Below are 23,895 nucleotides of genomic sequence, written 5' to 3' on the forward strand. Positions count from 1 at the left end.
TAGTTTGAATGTATATAGTTTAGAAAGTTATGTAAAAGGTTATTTCATCTTTTTGTGGAGGAGGTGATTAGTTATGAATGTTTTATTTTTTAAAATATGTAGTTTTGCCCTTTTCTATGGAAGAGTAATAGGGAACGGTAGTTACCTCTTAAATTGGGTTAAATCATCAGTTTTAAAGGTTTTTTGGTATTTTTATTTGTTTGGGGTTTTTTTGTTTTGGTTTGGGGGTTTTTTGTGGGTTTTTTCCTCATGGTTCTGAGTTAAATTCTCTGGTTACATAAATAGTATTGTTTCCAGGAGGAAAAAAAAGTCTTAAGTGCTGAGAATACAGTGGCAGTTTGTATAGAAAATATGATTTTGTGTTCCTTTGTATACTATTTTTTTATATATGTATATATAAAATTTAATGATGCTGTGTGGTAAGGCCTGTTTAGCCTGTGCAATATAAATAGATTGGGATATAGTTTTTAAGGCAACAGAGGTGATAGTTTGATTTTTAAATTTACATTCTGTGAAAGAAGTTCATTAAGAACTTAGATTTATACTTATTAACAAATACATGAAACTCTAGAGTTGTGATTTCCAATATGACAGTCACTAGCCTCTTTAGGCTATTAAGTTTAAACTATATACAATTTAAAATTTATATTCTCAGTAGCAACATGTGACAAGTGTTTACCTTATTAATGCAGAGAGAGAACATTTGCATCATCACAGAAAGTTGTGTAACTGCACTTAATGTATTAGGAGATACAGAAGGTGTATTGGTTATTAGTTTTGTAAAATGCCTTTGTACCTTCTCTATCAAAAAAAGCTCGTTGAAAACAGTATTACTACTAAGAACTCTATTCGAAGAAATAACGTGTCACGACTAATCTTTTTATTCTTGTCTTCTCAAACGTTTACTTTCTCACTGTTAATTTATTTGGTTTTGTCTTTCAAAAATGAAAAAAGATTGCCTCTGAATCACTAATATTTGTACTATTTTAGTGAAGCTTTCAGATTTTAAATTATGGCTGTCAGATCTATAAAAATTAATTAAGATTTTAGCTTTAATTAATAGTCTTTAGTGTTTAACTTGAATGCATCTTTTCAGAATTGTTTAGGTAAAAGAGCTTGTTAGAATGTAGTGGCTTGCACTAGAATTGTTGTCTTTTAGATAAAGATTGTCTTTATTAATTTTCACTGGAAGTTTGGGAGTGGCTTATATATATAAACTAAAGAGTATAAGTTATACAATTGTAGAAGAGTCAGATGGAAAGATGGAAAGTGGTACCCTCTTGTCCCCTTGATCTAGACCATCTTTTTCTCCCCTGTCCTCTGTCAGCTTATTTATGCCAGCCTTGCTTTTCTAAGCTCTGTTCTAACAAAGAATCCTTACAGCTGAATATCAAGAAATGAATATAGCTCCTAATTAGTAACTGCTGTATTATTTCTCCTGGTTTTTTCCACATGTAATTTCATTGCTTGTGAATACAAAGTTTTTAGTACTAATCCAATGTTTTTCCTAAATATACCTTTAACACAAACGTATATACTTGATATGTTGATGTTAGTGAGTAACTAATCTGGGTGTGTCTGCCTGTTAGAGTATGGCGTTTGTGTGTATGCATGTGCATGTATGTATATACACACACATATATCAATATATATGCAACTATATTAAGTGAACCTGTTCATCAATGCTTAGGTTCATTTCAGGATCCCACGTAGATATCTTTTTGGCTTTATTTATACCATAGAATTAATATCTGCTTTTCAGTAATGTACTAATTTTGGTTTTATTTTAGATCTCTGCTACTAAGTTAACAATAGCAGAGGTATATAATTGTGGATTTTTTTAAATTACATGCATAGGAAGGCCAGTTGTGGATTACTGACCCTTTGTAGTACACATTACTTGGTATTTTCTTCGGAGAGTCACAGAAAATCACATATTCTGACATATTGGTGTTTTCTAAGTAAAAACTAAATATTGCTGGAATACTTTTTTGTTGATTCTTAGGGCCAGAATTCTTGGTAGGTTTTCCTTTCTTGGAAGAGCCATAAAATTTCACCTGATATCCATATTTAAAATAGCCATCCTTTAGGGTAATTTTAAGTTCCTTGAATATGCTTTAAGCTGGTAAATTTTGAATGGTAGGGGTATAGGTTTATGACTCCCAGTATAGGTTACTTATTTTTGTCTATTGTGTGAACTTATTAAATGCAAAGTGACATTGTTACATTTAATTTTATTTCTGTGGGGATCTGTGTATGCCCTAGTACCTAGCATAATACCTAGTCCATAAAAAGAGCGTATTAAATGCCTGTTGAATGAATAGACTGTATTGCTACCATGTTAGAAAAGGCTTTTGTGTGCAGATTAAAATTGTGTATTTATCTTTTATGTTCCCACCTGTAGATCCTTGCTCAAAAGCTACATAATTTTCAGCTGTTCCCTGAACTCTGTAATACCTCTTTCCACCCTGTCAACTACTAGTTTTTGTTAAGCTCCAAAGGAGACCTACTCATATTCATGTCTGTTTAATTTATTCTTTACCTTTATTTTGCTCTATAGCTGTTACAAGATTGGCTCAGAATGCATTCTGTTCTGATTTCCTGGGGCTGTTATCTTCCCAGTCTTTTTACCATCACCTTGTTTCTTCCTTGTCAAGGGGAGATGGGAGTGGAGAACCAACATAACCTTTGTAAAAACTTTAAATTAAAAAAAATATCTTCTATCTATTAAAATATACTTCAAGCAGTATATTAAATGCCAAAAATAATGTCTTTATGGTTAAAATATTTTTACTCATAATATTATCCTAATATACCCTAATGTACAGTGTGTCTCCAAATTAAAATATAAACTTATACTATCTTTAAGTCTGGGCATGATCATCAACTGATTTGCAGTATGTGTTGCTAACAGTGTATTATTTGTAATTACACACTATAACAATTTGATTTTGGTTTCTTACAATTCCTGAGTGTCTCAAAATACCTAAGCTTTATATCCAAGGAAATCACTTTTTCTTCTTCCTCCCCTTACTTCCTTCTAAATAGTGTATTGTTTTCCATCATTTGCACTTACTGCTTTCAAGAATATAACATACCATCTGTTATTTGAGATCATGGCCTTTAAACTAAAAAGTTATCTAACAGCTCTAATAGTCAACAGTGTTTAAGATACAGTGCTCATTTGATTAATGATTGCAGTCATTATTAGAGGCAATTATTTCACCTCAGTTACTACTGTAGTAAAATGTTGATCACTGAAATTAGTTTTTGCCTTTTATGTAGCATTCATATTTTATGTAGCATTGGATTGTGTTTAGGACTCTAGGCTTCGTAAGTCTGAGAGAAAGTACTGTTTCTGAGAGTGAATTTTTGGCATAGTTTATGAATTCCTAAATCGAGAAATTCTCAGTAAAGTAGTTATGATTATAATATTCAGAATCCTTAATTATGCTGCAGTAGAAATTTACTTTGGCTCATTTGAACAATATATGAAATACTTTTCTAAAAGAATAAAACTTTTAGTTTCCGTAAAGACTTTATTATTAGTTATATCTTTAGGAAGTTTTTGGAGAATATTTATTACAGAAGTTGGCATAATACACACTTGGCTGTTGTGATTTTAGAGCAATTCTTTGAACAATTTTGTCCATGATTTCTATTTATAGAATTTCTCTGGTTCAAGTATTACTTAGTAGATAATTGATATAAATATTGATTTAAAGAGATGCATTAAGTAGAATTTTTTCATAAAAATTAAATGTATTAAAGTTTGCTAGCAGTGTTCTCTTTCCTTCCCATTCATTATCTCAGGCCAGCTAAGGACATAGCTTCTATAAGGTTTTCTTATCTGTAGAAATAGATATATGGTTGAAGGGTGAGAGAAAACAAATGATTAATTCTGAGAGAACCCGCTAGTATTTATGAAGAAATACGCATTACTCCAACATACTGAATTCTCTCTCATTCTAAAATGAGAAATGTTATTGAAACCCACCCCTACAAGAGCGTGATACAGATATTAAGATAATGAATACCTACTTGATAACTGTAACAGTATAGTATATCATAGTATTATATTAAATAGTTAATATATTTTAATATTATTGTAGGTAGTATAATATAGTATGTTATAATACATATTATAATGTATTATAGTATATCAAGTAGGTATTCATAATCTTAATAAATGTATCAAGTTCTCGTATGGGGAGGTTTTCAGTAGTTTTTTTAAGAATTCAGTATGTTAGAGTAATATATATTAGAGTTAACAGTATATGCTGTACTATACTATGATATAATATGATACAATATAATATGAATTTTTTAATACGGATCCTTTTCTGCACCCACAAAAAAATAGCATTCTTTGACTACTAACGTGCTAACTTTTGACAATTCTCCGTTAAGCCCATTATACATTGTACTTCAAAGAGCACTGGCATCACAGCCTTCAACAAATCATAGCCTTTCAAAGCTCTGATTCAAAGTTCATTCACTTTTAAAATAGAGAAACCAATTTTTTTCCTACTTTGTGCAGTTATGAAGACCAAAGTGAATCTTACAGTTAGAGCTAAAATTTGTCTAGTTTTTTTATATAAAGAAATGCAGTCATCCCATTTTTAATTGAATTTATCTAATGAAGTAATTTTTTAAGATAAGTCTCACTTGTGTATACATACTTTATATTCAGTGTATATCTGAAAACATTGCTGCCATCATTTATTTCATTACAGTTTTATTGAGATAAAATTAACATATAACATTGTTTTAGTTTAAGGTATATAAAATAATGATTTAACATACAGTCATCTCTCGGTATCCACAGGGAGTTGGTTCCAGGACCCCTCACAGATGCTTTCAGGTCCCTAATATAAAATGGTATCATACAGTCAACTCTTTGTATCCGCAGGTTCCCCATCCACAGATATGAAGGGCTGACTATATGTGTTTATTGTGAAATGATTACCACAGTAAGTTTAGTTAACATCCATCATCTCATGCTGTACATTGCATTCCCAGAACTTACTTATCTTATAACTGGAAGTTTTTACCTTTTGACTGCCTTTACCCATTTCATCCACCTCCTACAGATTGCAAAGATCAATCTGTTCTTTGCTTCTGTGAATTCTATTTTTGTTAGATTCTACGTATAAGTGAGATCATACAGTATTTGTCTTTCTCTCTCTAACTTATTTATCTTAGCATAATGCCCTCAGAGTCCATCCATGTTGTTGCAAATGGCAGGATTAACTTCTTTTTTTGGTGGAATAATATCCCATTGTGTATACATGCCACATTTTCTTTATTCACCCATCAATGAGCTAAACAACGTAGGTTTTTTTCCCATGTCTTGGCTATTATAAATACTGCTACAGTGAAAATGGGACTGCAGATATCTTTGAGATAATGGTTCCATTTCCTTCAGATATATAACCAAAAGTAGAATTGCCCAATCATATGGTAGTTCTATTTTTAATTTTTTAAGGAACCTCCATACTGTTTTCCATAATAGCTGCACCCATTTACATTCCCATCAACAGTGCATAAGGGTTCCCTTTTCTCCACATTCTCATCAACACTTATTTGTTGTCATTTTCATAATAACCATTCTAACAGGTGTGAGGTGATATCTCATGGTTTTGATTTTCATTTCCCTCATGATTAGTGATATTGAGCACCTTTTCATATACTTGTTGGCCATCTGTATGTCTTCTTTGGAAAAATGTTTATTCAGATCCTCTGCCCATTTTTTAATTGGATTGTTTGGTTGCTTTACGTATTGAGTTATATGAGTTCTTTATATGTTTTAGATATTAGCCCCTTATCAGATACTGGATTTGCAAATATTTTCTCCTATTCAGTAGGTTGCCTTCTTGTTTTGTTGATGATTTCCTTTGCTATGCAAAAGCTTTTAAGTTTGATGTAGTCCCATTTGTTTATTTTTGCTTTCGTTGTCTTTGCTTTTGGTAAAAATCATTGCCAGGACCAATGTCAAGGAGCTTACCGCCTATGTTTTCTTCTAGGAATGTCATTGTTTTGGGTCTTACATTCAAGTCTTTAATCAATTTTGAGTTGATTTTTGTGTATGGTGTAAGATAGCTGTCCAGATTCATGTTTTTGCATGTGGCTGTCCAGTTTTTCCAACACGATTTAATGAAGTGACTATCATTTTCCCATTGAATATTCTTGGCGCCTTTTTGGTAAATTAATTGACCATATATGCATGAGTTTATTTCTGGACTCTCTGTTCTCTTCCATTGATCTATGTCTCTGTTTTTATGCCAGTACCATACCACTTTAATTGCTGTAGCTTTGTAATATAGTTTGAAATCAGTAAGTGTGGTGCCTCCAGCTTTGTTCTTCTTTCTCAAGGTTGCTTGACTCTTTGTCTGTTTTGTGGTTCTACACAAATTTTAGGATTGTTTGTTCTATTTCTCTGAAAAATGCCATTGGAATTTTGATAGGGATTGGATTGCATTGAATCTGTAGATTGCTTTGGGTGGTATGGACATTTTAACAATATTAATTCTTCCAGTCCATGAGGATGGAATATTTTTCCATTTATTTGTGTCTTCTTCAGTTTCTTTCATCAACTATGTCTTACAGTTTTCAGTATACAGATCTTTCACCTCCTTGGTTAAGTTTATTCCTAGATATTTTATTCTTTTTGACGCAGTTATAAATGGAATTATCTTAATTTCTCTTTCTGATAGTTTATTGTTAGTGTATCAAAAAAGAACTGAACTTTGTATATTGAATTTGTATCCTGCAAATTTACTGAATTTCTTTATTAGTTCTATCAGTTGTGGTGAAGTCTTTAGGGTTTTCTGTGTATAATAACATGTCATCTGCAAATAGAGACAGTTTTACTTCTTCCTTTCTGATTTGGATGCCTTTTATTTCTTTTTCTTGCCTAGTTGCTCTGTCTAGGACTTTCAGTACTATAAAAGTGGCAAGAGTGGCCATCCTTATCTTGTTCCTGATCTTAGAGTGAAAGCTTTCAGCTTTTCACCATTGAGTATAATGTTAGCTGTGGGCTTGTCATACGTGGCCTTTATAATGTTGATGTACATTCCCTCTGTACCCATTTTGTTGAGAGTTTTTATTGTGAATGGATGTTGAATTTTGTCAAATGTTTTTTTCTGCATCTATTGAGATAATCATGATTTTTATCCTCATTTTGTTAACGTGGTGAATCATTGATTGATTTGTGGATGTTGAACCTTCCTTGCATCCCTGCAATAAATCACATTTGATCATGGTATGTGATCTTTTTATTGCTAATATTTTGTTGAGGACTTCTGGATCTCTGTTCATCAGGGATATTGCCCTGTAATTTTCTTTTCTTGTAGTGCCCTTGTCTGATTTTGGTTTAGGGTAATGCTGACTTTGTAAAATGAGCTTGGAGGTGTTTCCTCCTCTTCTATTTTTAGAGGAGTTTGAGAAGAATTGGTTATTAATCCTTCTTTAAACGTGTGGTAGAATTCACCAGTGAAGTCATATGTCCTGGGGGTTTCTTTGTTGGGAGGTTTTTGGGCCCGGTCACCTAGTAATTGGTCTGTTCAGATTTTCTATATCTTCATGATTTAATCTTGGTAGATTATATGTTTGTAGGAATTTATTCATTCTTCTAGGTTGTCCAATTTGTTGATGTATAATTGTTCATAGTAGTCTCTTACAGTCCTTTGTATTTGTGTGGTATCAGTTGTACTGTCTCCCCTTTCATTTTTAATTTTATTTATTTGAGTCTTTTTTTTTCTTGGTAAGCATAGCTAAAGGCTAGTCTACTTTGTTTATCTTTTCAAAAATCCAACTCTTTCATTGATCTTTGCTATTCTCTTTTTAGTCTCATTTTTGTTTATTTCTGCCATGGTGTTTGTTATTTCCTTCCTTCTTCTACTAACTTTGGGCTTAGTTTATTCTTTTTCTACTTTATTCTTCTTTTTGTAGTTCCTTGAAGCAAGTTAAGTTGTGCTTCTATCATTTCTTTTTCTCACTGTGTATATATATTAAGGAAAGGATCTTATGATCCCTGCTCCTAGTTTCTATATTAGGTAGTAGTAAATTATCATTTACATAAAAAACTTCTTAAAAAAAATGTTTCCTTTTGTAGTTCTTCCTCATGGTAATTTGACAACTGCACAATATCAAAACCATGATGCTTAAAACAAGAGTTTTCTTAAAATCTTTTCTTGTGCATTCTTCATTTGTAACAGTGTTTTTTCAGTTGCTTTAAACCAACTCCTTGGTATTTTGTCTTCATTAAATAAACCAATTTGCAATGGCCTAAACTGTGCAGAATATAGCTATATAGTGACTGCACTTGCAGGGTGGGTGGCACTTTGTTTCATATGGAATAAAGTATAACAGGATGTAAATTGGGGATAGGCAAACTTCTTGTGTAAAGGCCCAGATAGTAAAATATGTTAGGCTTTGTAGGCCACTTACCTCTAACATTGTAGTACGAAAGCAGGCATAGACAATATGTAAATGATAGTGTGTCACTGTATTCTAATGAAACTTTATATACAAAAACAGGCGATGGGGCAAATTTGACTCACAGGCTTTAGTTTGCTGAACATAATATAAATATAAAATTGAAATTTTATATAGGTGCATCTGATAACTAGATTCTTTATTCTGTAGCAAATGAGACTCAAAATTTGTATTTCACACTATCATTTGAGTATTAAAAAGACTGATCTAGATAGAGTTCTGAATTATTTTCCTATTTTTATCCAATATTTATAAATGTAATATGAAATTAGCCAAATATAATATTTTTGCCAGGATATTTAATATTTGTGAGCACTTAGTTTTATGTAGTAGAATTATATATGTTATTAGTATATTAATATATAATTGATATATTAAATATAAACATATAACAAGTGTATACAGGCTGAAATTACCTTTAAATATTTTATACTTGTTGCATGTCAATTATGAAATCTTCTCTCCCATCTTTTCATTTTGTGGATAACTTCTCTATAATTGTCAATATAGAGCAACTAAGAACTGCTTTCAGGATTTAAAAAAGAATTTTCAGCTGGAAAAATTTCTTGAAAAATTTCACAAATTTACTCTAATGATTACACTAATCATTCAATAAATATTTATGGCCATCTTCAACATCTCATGCACTCTGCTAGATGATGCAACTGGAACACAAGTCTGTGTGAGTTTATCAAGCTTATGATCTCCTGGAGGATATGGGTAACTAAAGATACAGTGACAGTGTAATATTCTTAAGAAAAAAGGTGTTTTTAGCAGAAGGGCAGAAGGAAAAAGCACTACAAGTTGAGAGAAGTTAAACATTTGGCTAATTTAGAGTACAATGTGGAAGAAGTAAGGTAAGAGTAGATTAGTTAAAATTAAACATTGTTTTACAGCCATTAGTAGTAAAAACATAATCAGAAAATATGCCATTCCTAGTGTTGTTAGAAAATGTTTTTCTAGAATATTATAAAATTCTCTACATATTCAACCTAATGTAATAGTAGTTAGTTGAATAGCTAATAAACATAGTTTTATACTTGATCAAATTGATTAAAATATTTAAATAACAAATATCAACAGTGAATTTTGTTGTCCTTGATTTCATATTTTCTGGTTTCTTCATGATCTTAAACATGTTAAATAGTTAATAATATTTTGAGCCTAATATTCCTTTCTAAAGTTTTGCATGATATGTATGTAATAGTAACATTACCACTTTTTGAAGATGGTTAAATTCATGGCCTACTTACTTTTCTCCCGAGACACATTGAATATCTCTTAGAAGATTTCCTTTCTAATGTCTTTCCCTTTCCAGTGCATCCCACAAATTACTGCTAGAGTAACATTTCTAAAGTACATTCTGATTCTGTCCCTCCTCAAAAAGACTGTAACATCTAAACCCTACCTACTTTTATGGGCTTACCTACTTTTTCTCCCTATTGAATATCATGCTCTGTCCAGAGCAGACAGAGCTGGAATGCTCTAAAATGGCTACCAATTCCTAGTTCTTGTCCCCTGTTCTCCATCCTCCACCTCACTCCACCTCACCTCTGTTGAAAACCCACTGTGCTCATGAAATACCTCCTAATCCCTCACAAATAATCATTGACCTTTTTCTTGTTTCCATAAAATATAAATTTTATTTCTTTAGGAAAATTCATCTCTTGAGTTGGTATAATATTAGCATTCATTTCCTTCAACTCCTGTTACAAATATCTTTTACAAAGGTGCAATGTAGTATACCTATCATTTTGCATTCTGTTTTCTTTACATTTACTATCTCTGTACTAACATTGTTCATAATAATACTTAATATGATTTACTCTTCCACTGTGTTCCCCTATTGTTGGACACTTTGATATTACAATAGATAAAACTGATCTAAACATCTTTCTTCATAGAACCTTTTGTTATACAAATTTCCTTGGAATAAATTTCCAAGAATGGTATAAATGGGTTGAAGGATTTGAACACCATTTGCTGTGTGTTATATATTCTACACTGTTAGCAGAATCTGAGTGTATACATTTCAGCAAATTGCAAGCAGACCTACAGAACTCAGAAGGAAAGCATAGATCATTTTATATCATTTCGAACAGTCTTATGCATAGCAGTTAACTCCTGAAGGCATTGCCATGTAAAGCATAGTGGAAAACTTGATCTTTTCAATGATGATCATGAATCAAGAAACTTGTCTTGTTAAAAAAAGATGCATAAAGTGCTTTTTTAGAAAGGTTTACATAAAAAATAATTAAAAGAGTAATTTCTGAGTAATCCAAGGTTTTACTGTAACAGGGCTTCAAAAGTGTAGTATTTAAAAAAAAAAAGTGTAGTACTGGCAACTTTTATATCAGACTTATAAATGTAGATAATTAAGTTCTCTGATACAAGGTAGTGAATATTCTATCAACATAAGGTAGTGAATAGTCTATCAACTTAAGGTAGTGAATATTCTATCAACTTATAATGAGTAGAATCAATTTGATTTGAGTATATTATTTAAATTATTGTTTATCTTTCACTGAACCTGTAGTTTAAGAAACAGTGGGCTGGGAATTCCCTGGCGGTCCTGTGGTTAGGACTCCACGCTTCTGTTGCAGGGGGCATGGGTTCAATCCCTGATCGGGGAACTAAAATCCCCCAGGCTGCCTGGCATGGCCAAAAATAAGAAAAAAAGAAACATTGGGTAGATTAAGTTAGAAGGACCTTTTCAATTTGAATTGATTCCTGTTTTGAGAAACATGGCAACCATAAAGTTTAAAGGCTTTCAGACTTTTTTGATTGTGACCTAAGACAAATAAGATGCGTGTTGTGACCTAATATGCACATACAAACACATAATAACAACACCTGCCTTTACTACAGGCATAACACTAACATCTTCTCTTTCATTTTAAACACATTGCTAGTCAACACCTACAAAACTGATTCCACAACTTGCTTATGGGTCACAATCTGCAGCTTGAAAAATTGCTGGCTAAAATTTAAAGGGAGACTTGCCGGTTCTTAGGTTACAGCATTCTTTATATAGTGATTATATAATGATGATTTACGTTAGTTTCAGGAGTATTTCTCAAAGACTATCAGGAAGAGAATAGCTTCAAATTTGACCCTGATGACTGCTCCATAGCCACAAATGAATAACTAGTCTTTCTTTTAAATTAAAAAAAAAAAAAATGTAATCCTGAACAAGCTTCTAGCTAATGCTTAGGATTTCTGCCTCTTTACCAAAATTATGACAACTTTAAACCTGATTATCTCATTATACATCATTTCTTTTTATCCTGAACCATCACAAAAAAGCATACCTTTCAGTTATTTCTTGACCCTTTTCTTCTAGAGGGTGTAGTCTACCTGATCCCCTCTTTCCTTAAATTAAGACCTCCTCTTCAGTTATAAACAGATCCCACCCCCTTATTGTCCCGATGACTGTTAACATCTACTGTAGAAGATGTGAATTTCACTCCCCTCATTTTCAGTCAGCGAAGGAGCCTTAGCACCAAAAAGTAATATCTCCTTTCTCCTAGTTTGCTATTGCTCTTTCCAAATAATTGATAAAATACACATGTCAAAGTTCTTCGTCTAAGGTCAGTGTTCTGTGACCTCAAAACTTTTATTCATCAATATTCAATGTCCCTACGTTCACTTTGGATTTTGGTTCCTAGTGCACAGTCTTCTTCTTCACCCCTTGTTCTGCGTCAGGTTAGGTAACCTTCGGGGTGCCTGTGGAAGGAACATTCAATGTTCTGGTCTCATAGTTAAACCCCACATTTTTTTGGCTTCTCTTCACGTTGCCTCCCTTTGTTTCTGCCTCCCAAATGTTAACCTTTTTCAAGGCTGTGTCATCAGCATTTCATACTCTTTGAATGCACTTCCTATCAGTGGCTTCAAATAAAGAAGTTGACTTGAATTTAGAAACCATTTGCACCAAAAAATATGTGTCTTCAAACCATATTAACTTAGGATTCCAAGAGGGGCAGATTGACAACCTGCACTTCTGAACTTTTTTTCTTTTTGCCCCTGATTGAAGTAAAAGATCCATTTGTGCTAGGTTATTGGAAGGATTGTCACTGAACTACATTATGCCTACTTAAGGTTTTTTTATGACTTACCAAATTTGGAGGTTTATGTGAGTTTCTTGGTTTGTTTCTGAACAGGACTGGCTTCCATTGTCTGAAGCTTCAGTCCTAAAGAGTTCATTGATTGAAGTGATTTATTTTAATCTCAGGGTTGTTTCCCCATTTAAAAAAACAGACAAAACACAGTGTTAGTTATCAAATCAGTGACTCTTTGGGACTTTTAAGTCTTTTGATGACTTCTGGTTTTAATAATCTGGTAAATGTGCTAGTATGAGTGATTTATACTGGAAAACCAAGGTTGCTAAAATGTAGCACATCTAGAAGTAAATGTATTCTTTAGCTTTATTAGAGCCAGAAAACAGAGATACACTGTATCTAATGGAATATATATCTACAGAAGTGTGGTGCCAAACAAAATAGTGACTAAATGGCATTATCCCTCAAGCCAGTAAGTTAAAATTTTGTGGTATTTCAAACAACCTGATTTAAAGCATAAAGTAGCTGGGATGAGAGAAATGAGGTGAGAAAGATAATCATAAAGTATTAGCAATCTGAAGGTTTTGAGAACAAATAGCTCAGCAAACAACAATAATCTCGAAAATCATCAGCGTATTAAGAGGTAGCCAGTTAAACACTGTATTTGCATTATTTAAAGGACTATTTCCTACCTAATTCAGGGAAAAGAGCATAACCAGATATGTTCTAGGGATCAGTTGCAGTACTCACGTTTATTTCTATTGAAGCTGAGTCAGTTATCCAAACTTTCATGTATTAAAGATCCTGAGTGTGAGTATAAGAGTGTCAAGCATTTTATTGCTTACCCTTTATAATCAAGGGACCTGGCTGAGTCGATTTATAAAGTGTTTTATGAAAAGGAAGAGATACAGAAAATACATAAAACTGCGGAAGAGATATTTCTATTCAAAATGAGGCAGTCCACTTTTGGAGGACAGTATACTGAGAGACATTAACCATTGCTGGATTTTTTTTTTAAGTTGGTCATCTTTAGAAGTGGAACAGTTGGTCTTTGAATTATACCACCGTAACTTTCAGAGTTGTACAGATGTTAAAATGATGTACAGAATAGTAGAGCTCTTAAATCTGATAGTATTATTTTTAATTTAGGGAATAAGAAATGGTAAACTACAATGAATAAACTTTGTTACCTGCTTTATCAGATATAAGACATAAATTTTCTATATTTGGCTATTGTGCTGAATTTTTTTTTTTTTTAAAGAGAGAACGAAGAGAGCAGAGTCCTTGTTCTTGGGATACAATAAACCATTGTAAAGAGAGTGCAAGTACCCATACATATCTTAACCCTTGATTATTTATTGTAAGTTTATCTGCAGAATAATTCTATGATATTTTATCAAGTCAGCATATCTCTGTGAATGGAAATTTAAGCAGAACATAACAATTAGGTAAATCTGCTTCTTAAAAAAAGAATCTCATGATGAACTAAAAGCCAAATACTTTGGGTTATCCATATTTATAGACCCCAAAAGGTTATGTTTCATGTAGTACAAAAAAGAATTTCCAGTTAAAAAAAATTTGGAACTGTCTTCATTTGTGTAAAATATAGCAATTCTGAAATTATACAGGAAGTACATCTGTAAGTGAACATAATGTGAACCAAAGAGTCAGAAATCATTTATTGACCATCTGTATATACATACTTAATATTATAGGTCATGTGGAAAGGGGAAGATACATACTAGAAGACATGATCCTTCCATCAAAAAGCCACATATTTAGTTAGAGGTGCTCAGAGCATTAAGGACTTCTAAATGAGATGAGGGGTGTGTTTACCTTGGGGGTTGAAGATACTGACGATCCAAAGCTAAAGTTGATTTTTTACCTCTACTAATATTCTAAAAAGTGGAGCTCACTGATAAGATACAGTTTAATTAAGAAAGACAGAACAAAGAAATTAACATGATTTGAAAATGACACAGATAAGTTAAAGTCAACATGAATATGTCACAATCCCAAGCAGTGAAGTCTTTGGAATATTACTAGTCACGAATGTTACGTCTTTGTTGGGTAAAATTGTTGCTATGCGTGTCCTTAGAAGAATAGAGGTTAACAGTTACTGAAATAACTCCTTCATGATGTTGAATAAAAGTTTCATGATGAATAAAAAAAGGATTATTCTTCATTTGAGATTAGTAATTTATGTTTCATATTCTTAAATTATTAGTATTGTATATTCTTGAGGCTTTTAAATTGTCTTAATCAGTACCCATTTATTTTTGGAATGATTTATTTTTATTCTTTATTATCATTTGAATGTTATAGTCTTAATGTTGATTATAGTTACTAATACTTCCTGCTGTAAACCACTAAGGTACTCTTTGCTCCCAGTTCTTAAAATTTAGCAGGTAAGACATCATTTTTATACTTCCACTCAAAGATTTGCATGGGTAAGTTTAAATCATCACCTTTAGTAGTCATCAAGGACAAATTATCCTGAATAAATAACTTTTGCTAGTTCTACTTTATTTTTAAGCTCTCAACAGGATGTTAAGGATTTATTTCTTCATAGCAGCTGTTTGTGTGTTTGTGTATATGTGTGTAGGATTAAACAGTTAATATTATGTTAATAGTTCTAATTGTATTATGTTGATATATGTTTATCCTGTCTTTACTCTTTCATGGAAAAATATGAATTTATTTCATAACAGGCTTGAATTTACTCTTTTCAGTTATTGACATTTATATATTAAAGTATTGTTTTCCCTTTATCTTGCCTTTCATGGTCCTGTTATGCTCAGTTAAATGCATATTTTGGTTTATCTGTTTGAGGAAATTTTCCGTAACAGTAAAGGCATTACTGTGCCTCTCAAATAGACAGTGATGGGTAAAAGCATATAAAACTCTTGTCCCAGCCACCGCACAGGGCCACCAGGATGAAAGTGGATGAGAAGCAGGTGTTAAGTAGAAGAGAACGAGGTGATAAGTGTCTTCCAACTCTTCTCATCTGTACTGACGGATAGCATTGCTTTCAAACTAACTGCTCCAGACCTCTGTAAAACAAATCTGGGTGCTACCAAGAATGTGAGATGTACCCCCAACTACAAATACACCTGATAATGCAAGTGGATCTCTAGTTTCAGAAAGTTTTTAGTCAATGCAGACAAATGCAGGCACTAATTGTAGCAAAAATTGATGATATAACTACCTTCCATTGCTATGATAATAAGTACATATTTTAAAAGTTGCTGTATGATGATATATGTATTAAAAACTGCATTATCAGTTTAGGGTTAAGACTGTTAACAGTTGTAAATATGAACGTGTTTTATTAAAATACAAAGGTGACTTAGAAAACTTACATAAATATTAATATTTCATTTTCATTGTGCTTAATTTAGTTAAAATTTCCCTTTTATCTTCAGATTTATATTTTTTCTTACCTTTTATTAATAGGTAGTATAGATCAATCAGTGTTAAAAGAATTACCCCCTGAACTCCTGGCAGAAATTGAATCCACCATGCCACTTTGTGAACGTGTGAAAATGAATAAACGCAAGCGTAGCACAGTTAATGAAAAGCCAAAATATGCTGAAATCAGTTCAGATGAAGATAATGATAGTGATGAAGCTTTTGAATGTAAGTATCATATAACTTTATTATTACTTTAGAATTAAAAAGCAGATTGATATGTTTGTTTCATTTATAATTTGGGGGGGTTAGCAAGAGTACAGTGATCATAATTCTTAATAATAGAGGATAGCAAGTTTTTTTCTTTATACTTAATGTGTGAAAGATGAGATCAGTTGGCACCAAGAAAAAAAATTTTAATGAGTTATAATTAGTGTCAGATAACACAGGTATGCCTCTATATGCATTTAGCAAACATTTATTGAGTTCCTACTGTATGCTAGGCAGTGAGAATAAAAATATAACAAATAGGATGTGGCCCCTATCTTTGAAGAGCCTTCAGTCTAATGGGGGAAATATGTAAACAATTGTAGTACAATGAGAAGAGTGCAATGATAATAGGAAATCCAGGGTGCTGTGGGAGCACATTGGATTGGCATCAAAATTATACTGGGGTTCAGAGAACGCTTACTGGAAGAGGTGACACTTGAGTTGAGTCTTGAAGGACACGTAGGAGATAGCCAGATGAAGAAATATTTTAAACCATACTATCACTAAATTATGAATGGATTAGCCACATTGCCAATTATCTGTGTGGTTTGGACCTGGCTTCTCCTTTTTGCCCAGCTGTGTCCTGGAATTCCTCCCTTGTTTCACTGTTTTCCAGAGCTGGCTTCTTCACTACACAGCTACCTCTCTACAACACTGTGATCACCTGTCTTTGCACTAGACTTGCTATACCTCGCCTGTCTTCCTACTGGTCCACTGAAAAAGTTCTTCTCTTTTATCCCTATCTTCCTTCTACTGGAGCAAGAGAATTGAGCCTAGCCAAGAGGGGTCAGCAACCTTGTTTGACTTAAACGGCATTCAGTGGAAACAGACTATGGGAGATCTTCACTTGTGTGCCAACTGACTTAGTCATTATGACCAAAAGAAGTGGGAAGACTACCATTGTGTTCTACCTTTTCCACCTAGTGTCCATAGATTGAGGTGTGACAAGCAAGGGCAGGAAGGACAGATGCATGCTGCCATTTTAAAATGTATATCACTGATGGAAGCCCTTCACCTCCAGAGTTTTTAATCTATGTTCATTTACCCTGATCTTCTCAGAATTGTGAGCTCTTGAGTATGAGCAGTAGATTATGAATACTGAACAAATCTGAACAAAGTTTTAAAATTGAAATAAAATATGCAAAATTAATCTGACATTTAATTATATGTATAATTGTTATAATTTGTATTATCATGAGATGTATTTACATGCAGTATATTTCAATGGCTAAAGCTAACATTTTTATTATACTCAAACATTTTGTTCATACGGGGACATACGATCTGGAAAGAGAGAGGAGAAAGGAGATCTGGTGTCCTAGAAACTCACTCCCCTTTATATACATGCCTCTGCTTCACTTCACTTCCTTTCCCCGATACCTCACCCATTTCTAAAGGGAATAACTAAAAAGGAGTTCCTTAATTGCAGACTGATTTCAAATCACACTTCAACTCCAGGTAATTGAGAGTGGCTGCCTGCATTGCTAAGCTGATGAGAATTTTGTAGCTACCTCACAGTTAAGTAAAAAGGGTAGCATAATCAGAAAAGCCCACCAAATGTAAAATAGAGGACAGAGCCACACATGCCTCATGTTTGTCCTCATTGCAACCTCTGTTCTTTGCTTTCTGTGATGAGAGATATTGTCTCATCTTACGGGAGCACATAATTTCATCTTAAAAGCCATGGATCTATGCCCAAGAATATTGAAAGCTAATATTAGTTAGGGAACCTGAGCTTCATTCAGCCCCTGCTAGGAAAAAGGGAAGTTTCTCTGGGTTTTTCAAGAGACCTTAGAATAGTTCCCTGGTTTGGGGGGGTTTATTTCTGTACAAGTAACTATAGAAAAGTTGACTCTGAGGCCACTGAAATGAGTGATGAAAGAAGCTGACATAAACAACCAAATAGCCATTATACCACAACAAAAACAATGTAATAAAAATAGAGTACAATACAAAATGTAAAAATATTATGAGAACATAAGTAGCAAGCATTATCCTGATTTGAGGGAGAGAGACCTTTTTGAAACAAAATTTTATTGCGGTTTAATCAAACTGGTTTCCTAAAAATCTAAAACTACGGAAATAGTTACGTTGAAAGATAGGGGGAACTGTTGAGGGTTAACTTTGAAAGTTGGGCCACAAAGATTTGGATAGTCATAGCACAATTACAAAGTCTCTGGGTTGCTGGGGAAGGAGGAGGGGAGATATAAGAAGCTAAAGAGACATACAGGTGAAATTTGGAAAGGGTTAGGGTGGGAAACACCTAAGTCATATTTTACATACCTCTCTGTTGAATTCTTCCCCTGCTTCTTCCAGGGTAACAAGACATATAGAGAATGAACAGACTAGTCATAATGAATTGGGATCCTGATAGAACCTTATTGCAGCATACAGTGTATCATAGAAGATGTGGGGGTTTTTTTTCTTAATTTGCCATTCCTTGTTTTTCAAATTGCTTAGTTTAATGAATGTGAAAAAAAGATCTCCAAGACCTATAAAAATTACCACCGATACAGCATATTGTATGTACTTGCTAACTATAGGATTTTTCAAGCATTTTCTACTCATAGAATTAAAGGATTGAAATAGATTTCTTATGAAATTAATTAAAATTCAAAAAGACTAACTAGGTCATATTTAAGGTCATAGAATACTACTATCTGAACAAGTTTGCTTGTTAGTTGTCATTCCTCAAAGTAGGTATTTTGGTACTCGTTGAAAAAACATTTAGTGAATGCTATACATAAACGACCTGTTTCTCTGACACATGCATACACACCTACTTTTATTAGTATATGAGACAACCCCTCACTAAGAGAATGTTCTGGGGCACACTCATCATAAAAGGGGGGAAATCCTGCCTCTCCTTCATATATTTCATAGTCAAATTTTTGCCTCATTATGAAGAAAATCACTGAAGATTTAAATACATCCATCTACATTCGTCCTCTTGCTATGCCACACCTATGACCACAAAGAAGAGGAAACAAAATTATCTTTGCCATGCTGTCAGTAGATTCTTGAATAGGAATAGCTAGGGCAGCATATAAAGGTAAGATTAGCCAAGGTATAGACATTGATTACCCACACAGAAGGACATCGGCATAAGCATAGAGTGCATGGGCCAAAGGTTGGCATCCTTAAATCTAAGCCAAGTGGGGGACTAGGGACTCAAGCAAGAGTTTTGTCTTAAATACTTGGGTATTGATCATAGTTAAGGATTCAGAATAGAAGCGAGTCACAAGAAAGCAAGGGAGTCAGATTCAGATTAACAGACTAGAAAGTAATTCACTGTCAGCAACAAGTGGTCACTCCAACAACCAGTGTATGATCCCAAGATGTAGAACATATCAGTTCTCTATCCTGGTTTTAACTTGGTAGTGCTTATACTCTAGAGCAGGTATAGTAAATATTCTTCACTTGTATTCCCTCCAGTTCTCACTGGACAGGCATTTCTAATCAGTCTTTCTTGCTGAAATATGGTGCTTTGTCTCAGGGCTCAGAATTATTCTCAACATTATGCTTTAGGCAGCTACTACCAGTTGATCAGAGTTGATGTGTCAGATGAGATCTGTTTGCCAGTTCTGCCTAGAGGCTCCTGTCAGTACTGATGATTTTAGCAGAATGCTTATACCTCTGGAAGAATGGGGAAGGGATTGAAGGTAACATACATAAATATGCTTACCTAGCATGCATAAGCTTACAAGTTGTCTCCTTGGGTTTAAGCAAGTATATTGTTGGAGAACGGAATTCAATATGTGAGTATTTACAACTATACAGGTTTACTCTGTCTTTGTAGTTTGCGATGTTAGGTTATCAGAGTTTGTTGAATTTATAGCTAAGTTGTGGGCTTAACTTGGCTGTTAATTGACAGTATGCATGGTTACCCACATTCTGTAACACTTTCTCAAAAGTTTACTTTTCCTCCAAACCCCACTCCCCATCAACAGTCCAAATGCTTAAAGGTGTTTCTGGTTTTTATCCAAATTCTAGATAAAGTTTGTTTTATATGTCTTAATTAACCCTGAAGTTTAGATATTATCTTTACTGACTCACTGAATACCTCTTTGATATGAGCACTGTGGTTTAATTCCCAGAACATTCCTATCTACATTTATTAGCAAACCCATTTCATGTAAAATTTTCTAAATCTAGATAAATGCTAAAATAAGTGATACCATTTCTGTACCATAATTTATATTTCTGCTTAAACAGAATGATTCATAATTTCCTAGATCCACACAATGAAGATTTTTTCTTCCATGTAATTCATTTTTAAAGTACAAGTTTTAATAGTCTTTTAAATGAGGTAAATTATTTGTCATGGGGATTTGCTTCTAGCCTCTAGGAAACGACATAAAAAAGATGATGATAAAGCTTGGGAATATGAAGAGCGTGACAGAAGAAGCTCTGGGGATCATAGGAGAAGTGGCCATTCTCATGAAGGAAGAAGGAGTTCAGGTGGTCGTTATCGAAACCGAAGCCCGTCAGATTCTGACATGGAAGATTATTCTCCTCCTCCCAGCCTTAGTGAGGGTAATTCATCAGTGTCAACGGATTTCTTACATAAGCTGATTTTAAATTTAGGGCTTTAACTTTGAAGAATTTTTATACCTTTTTTATGAACTAATTAAAAACTAATTTTTAATCAAGACAAAAGTTTGGATTGGCAATGATTATTGTTAAAGTATTTAATGTTCAGGAAGAAAGTAGAAACAAATACATATATTTTAAGTTGTAATTACTGCATTTCAGTATTTCTTTTTGTTCATTTTAGTTGCTAGAAAAATGAAGAAAAAAGAAAAACAGAAGAAGCGGAAAGCTTATGAACCAAAATTAACACCTGAAGGTAACATTTTAGTTTGTCTTTATTCATAGTCTTCAACTTCAGTTTTCTACTTGGAATGTGGATAATAAGTTTTGGGTTTTTTTCCTCTGTTCTAGAAATGATGGATTCTTCAACTTTTAAGAGATTCACAGCCTCAATAGAGAATATTTTGGATAATTTAGAAGATATGGATTTTACTGCATTTGGTAAAATCATTTTAAAATATATTTGTTTACCTCTAAATATAAACTGAATTTAAGATATATTTATTTACCTATGTGTTAAGCTTTCTGCCAGTTACTCTAGTGGATACAGAGGCATGGTCTGTGCTCTTAAGAAACTTGAAACCTAGCTGTGGAGTCAAGTCTAGTCTGTGTTATCAAGTAACTGAAAACTTTGATATAAAAATCAAGTGTTAAATTAGTTAAGTGTTGATAGTGTTTTTTTAAGAGTCCTGAGAGTGCAGCTACCACAGTAGGTTAGAGTAATTAGGGAAGCCTTTATGCAGATGAAACTTGAATGGGCCCTAGATAAGACGGGTACTAATATGAGCAAAGATGCAGAAATAGGAACATATTTAATCTATTCTAAAAGCCAATATTTATTAAATAATTACTGTTTGTCAGTAGTACATTAAGTGCTAGAGGTGCAGAGATAAATACCCCAACCCCTGGCTTTAAGTAATACAGAATCTAATATGGAAAACAAAATAGAAAAGCAATCAGAATACAATAGGATTAATGTAATATTACATTTACGGTAATATGTAAAGGTCATATCTATAGATCTAAAGGTGTTAGGCTTATAAAAAACACTGCTTACAGTGTTTAGAGGTACTCTCAACAATTTTACGCCACTTTCAGTAGATACAAACACTAATTTATACAAAAGCTAGATGGTGTACAATAATTCTGATATTAGTACATCTATTTGAAAATGCATTAAAAGGTATATTACCCTTTATTTTAAAAGTATTTGTTTTTGTGACAGTTACTTGCCTAAGTATCATTAATGCATTTCCCCATTATTTGAAATATCTATCTCATCATTTCTAAAACTTTCCAGTTCTGTGCTGGGAAACTGTCTTCCGTGTCATTTAAGATCCCAACAGGAAGTCATATGGCACTCTCAAATTAGGATAATTTGAGAAGGAGCTATTTACAAAGAGACTGATTACAAAGATGGGGGCAGAATACAGCCAAAACCCAGACTTGGAACTTTCACCATCCCTACACCCAAAGGAACAAGGGTAAAGTGAAATCAACAGAACTCAGTCAATAGGAAAAGGAAAAAAAGTTGTAGAATAGGTTGCGGTGAAAAAAGAAGTAATCTTTTGGTCAGAGGACATAGGCAGCTTGAGCAGACCTTGCAAGGAAGGAGTCAGGGATATAAATACCCTGACCTCACTCTCCTTCTCTTTGATCTTCTGACAGGGCAACCCACTGGCTGAACCCAAACAGAAGCCAGAGGGCATGGGAGACTGTTGATGTAGTCCATACAGGTCAGCCTCCTGGGGCAGAGAGTTTGGTTGAGAAGGGTCATAAAGTAGTAAAGATAAGATATCTCATCTTCCCATCTTAGTCAGAGCTCTAATTTTAACCTATCCCCTTTCATTCAGGGTTTGCTTGAGGTTTACAGAGGCGTCCTAGGATGTTATTTTAGTTTGTTTATATCTGTTTGTATATCCAGAAATTATTAAGAAGTAAAGCTTACTATTTTGAGCTGTTTCTTTTACCTAAACTGTGTGTGTTTGGATTGGTTTTTCAGGTGATGATGATGAAATTCCTCAGGAACTGCTGTTAGGAAAACATCAGCTTAACGAACTTGGCAGTGAATCTGCTAAAATTAAAGCAATGGGTATAATGGATAAGGTATCTATTACAGTAAAATTTATAACTTTACTTAATTGAAATTAAAGTTTTAAAGGTAAATTGCAAAGTTTACATAAAGTAAGTAATGATGAAAAGAAAATTCATGGTTGCCTTCTGAGAGTGTAACAGAATTATTTCTTTTTTTTTTTTAATAAATTTATTTACTGTACTTATTTATTTTTGGCTGCATTGGGTCTTCCTTGTGGTGCACAGGCTTCTCATTGCGCTGGCTTCTCTTGTTGAGGAGCACGGGCTCTAGGTGCGTGGGCTTCAGTAGTTGTGGCTCTCAGGCTCTAGAGCGCAGGCTCAGTAGTTGTGGCACACAGCTTAGTTGCTCCACAGCATGTGGGATCTTCCCAGACCAGAGATCGAACCTGTGTCTCCTGCATTGGCAGGCGGATTCTTAACCACTGTGCCACCAGGGAAGTCCCCAGAATTATTTCTTAGAAAAAAAATAACAAAAAAAAAGCAACAACAAAGCTTGAATCAAAGAAATATTCTGCAATCATTCTAAAGAAAATCATTTTTGCATTGAAAGAGGCACAGTCCTGGATTTTTGTCACTGTTTATTTTTTCATTGTCTCACATACTTAGATTATTTAAATGCAGAAATACACTAAATTTTTCTTTGACATTTCCTTTAGCCATTTACATTGGTGAAAGAGTAAAGCCACGGTTTTAACACATTAATTGTTGGGGTTTTTTTTAGTTTATTTATTGAAGTATAGTTGATTTACAATGTGTTAATTTCTGCTGTACAGCAAAGTGATCCAGTTATACATCTATATATATTCTTTTTCAGATTCTTTTCCGTTATAGTTTATCACAGGATGTTGAATATAGTTCCCTGTGCCATACCTTGTTGTTTGTCCATCCTATATATAATAGCTTGCATCTGCTAATCCCAAACTCCCAGTCCTTCCCTTCCCCACTCCCCCACCCCCTTGGCAACCACAAG

General features: G+C 33.5%; 1 protein-coding gene across 4 annotated transcripts in view; it reads left to right on the forward strand.

The window, feature by feature from the left end:
- Positions 1-23,895, forward strand: part of NIPBL (NIPBL cohesin loading factor) — a 199,184-nt gene that overhangs the window by 111,145 nt on the left and 64,144 nt on the right. For all 4 annotated transcript variants that reach the window (XM_068535241.1, XM_068535244.1, XM_068535242.1 and 1 more), the window contains 5 exons: positions 16,014-16,196; positions 20,580-20,774; positions 21,016-21,087; positions 21,183-21,272; positions 22,834-22,937. In XM_068535241.1, coding sequence (XP_068391342.1) covers positions 16,014-16,196; positions 20,580-20,774; positions 21,016-21,087; positions 21,183-21,272; positions 22,834-22,937 — 644 coding nt within the window. The remainder of the gene's footprint in view (positions 1-16,013; positions 16,197-20,579; positions 20,775-21,015; positions 21,088-21,182; positions 21,273-22,833; positions 22,938-23,895) is intronic.

Source organism: Eschrichtius robustus, chromosome 2, assembly GCF_028021215.1.
Source record: "Eschrichtius robustus isolate mEscRob2 chromosome 2, mEscRob2.pri, whole genome shotgun sequence".
Lineage (NCBI taxonomy): Eukaryota > Metazoa > Chordata > Mammalia > Artiodactyla > Eschrichtiidae > Eschrichtius > Eschrichtius robustus.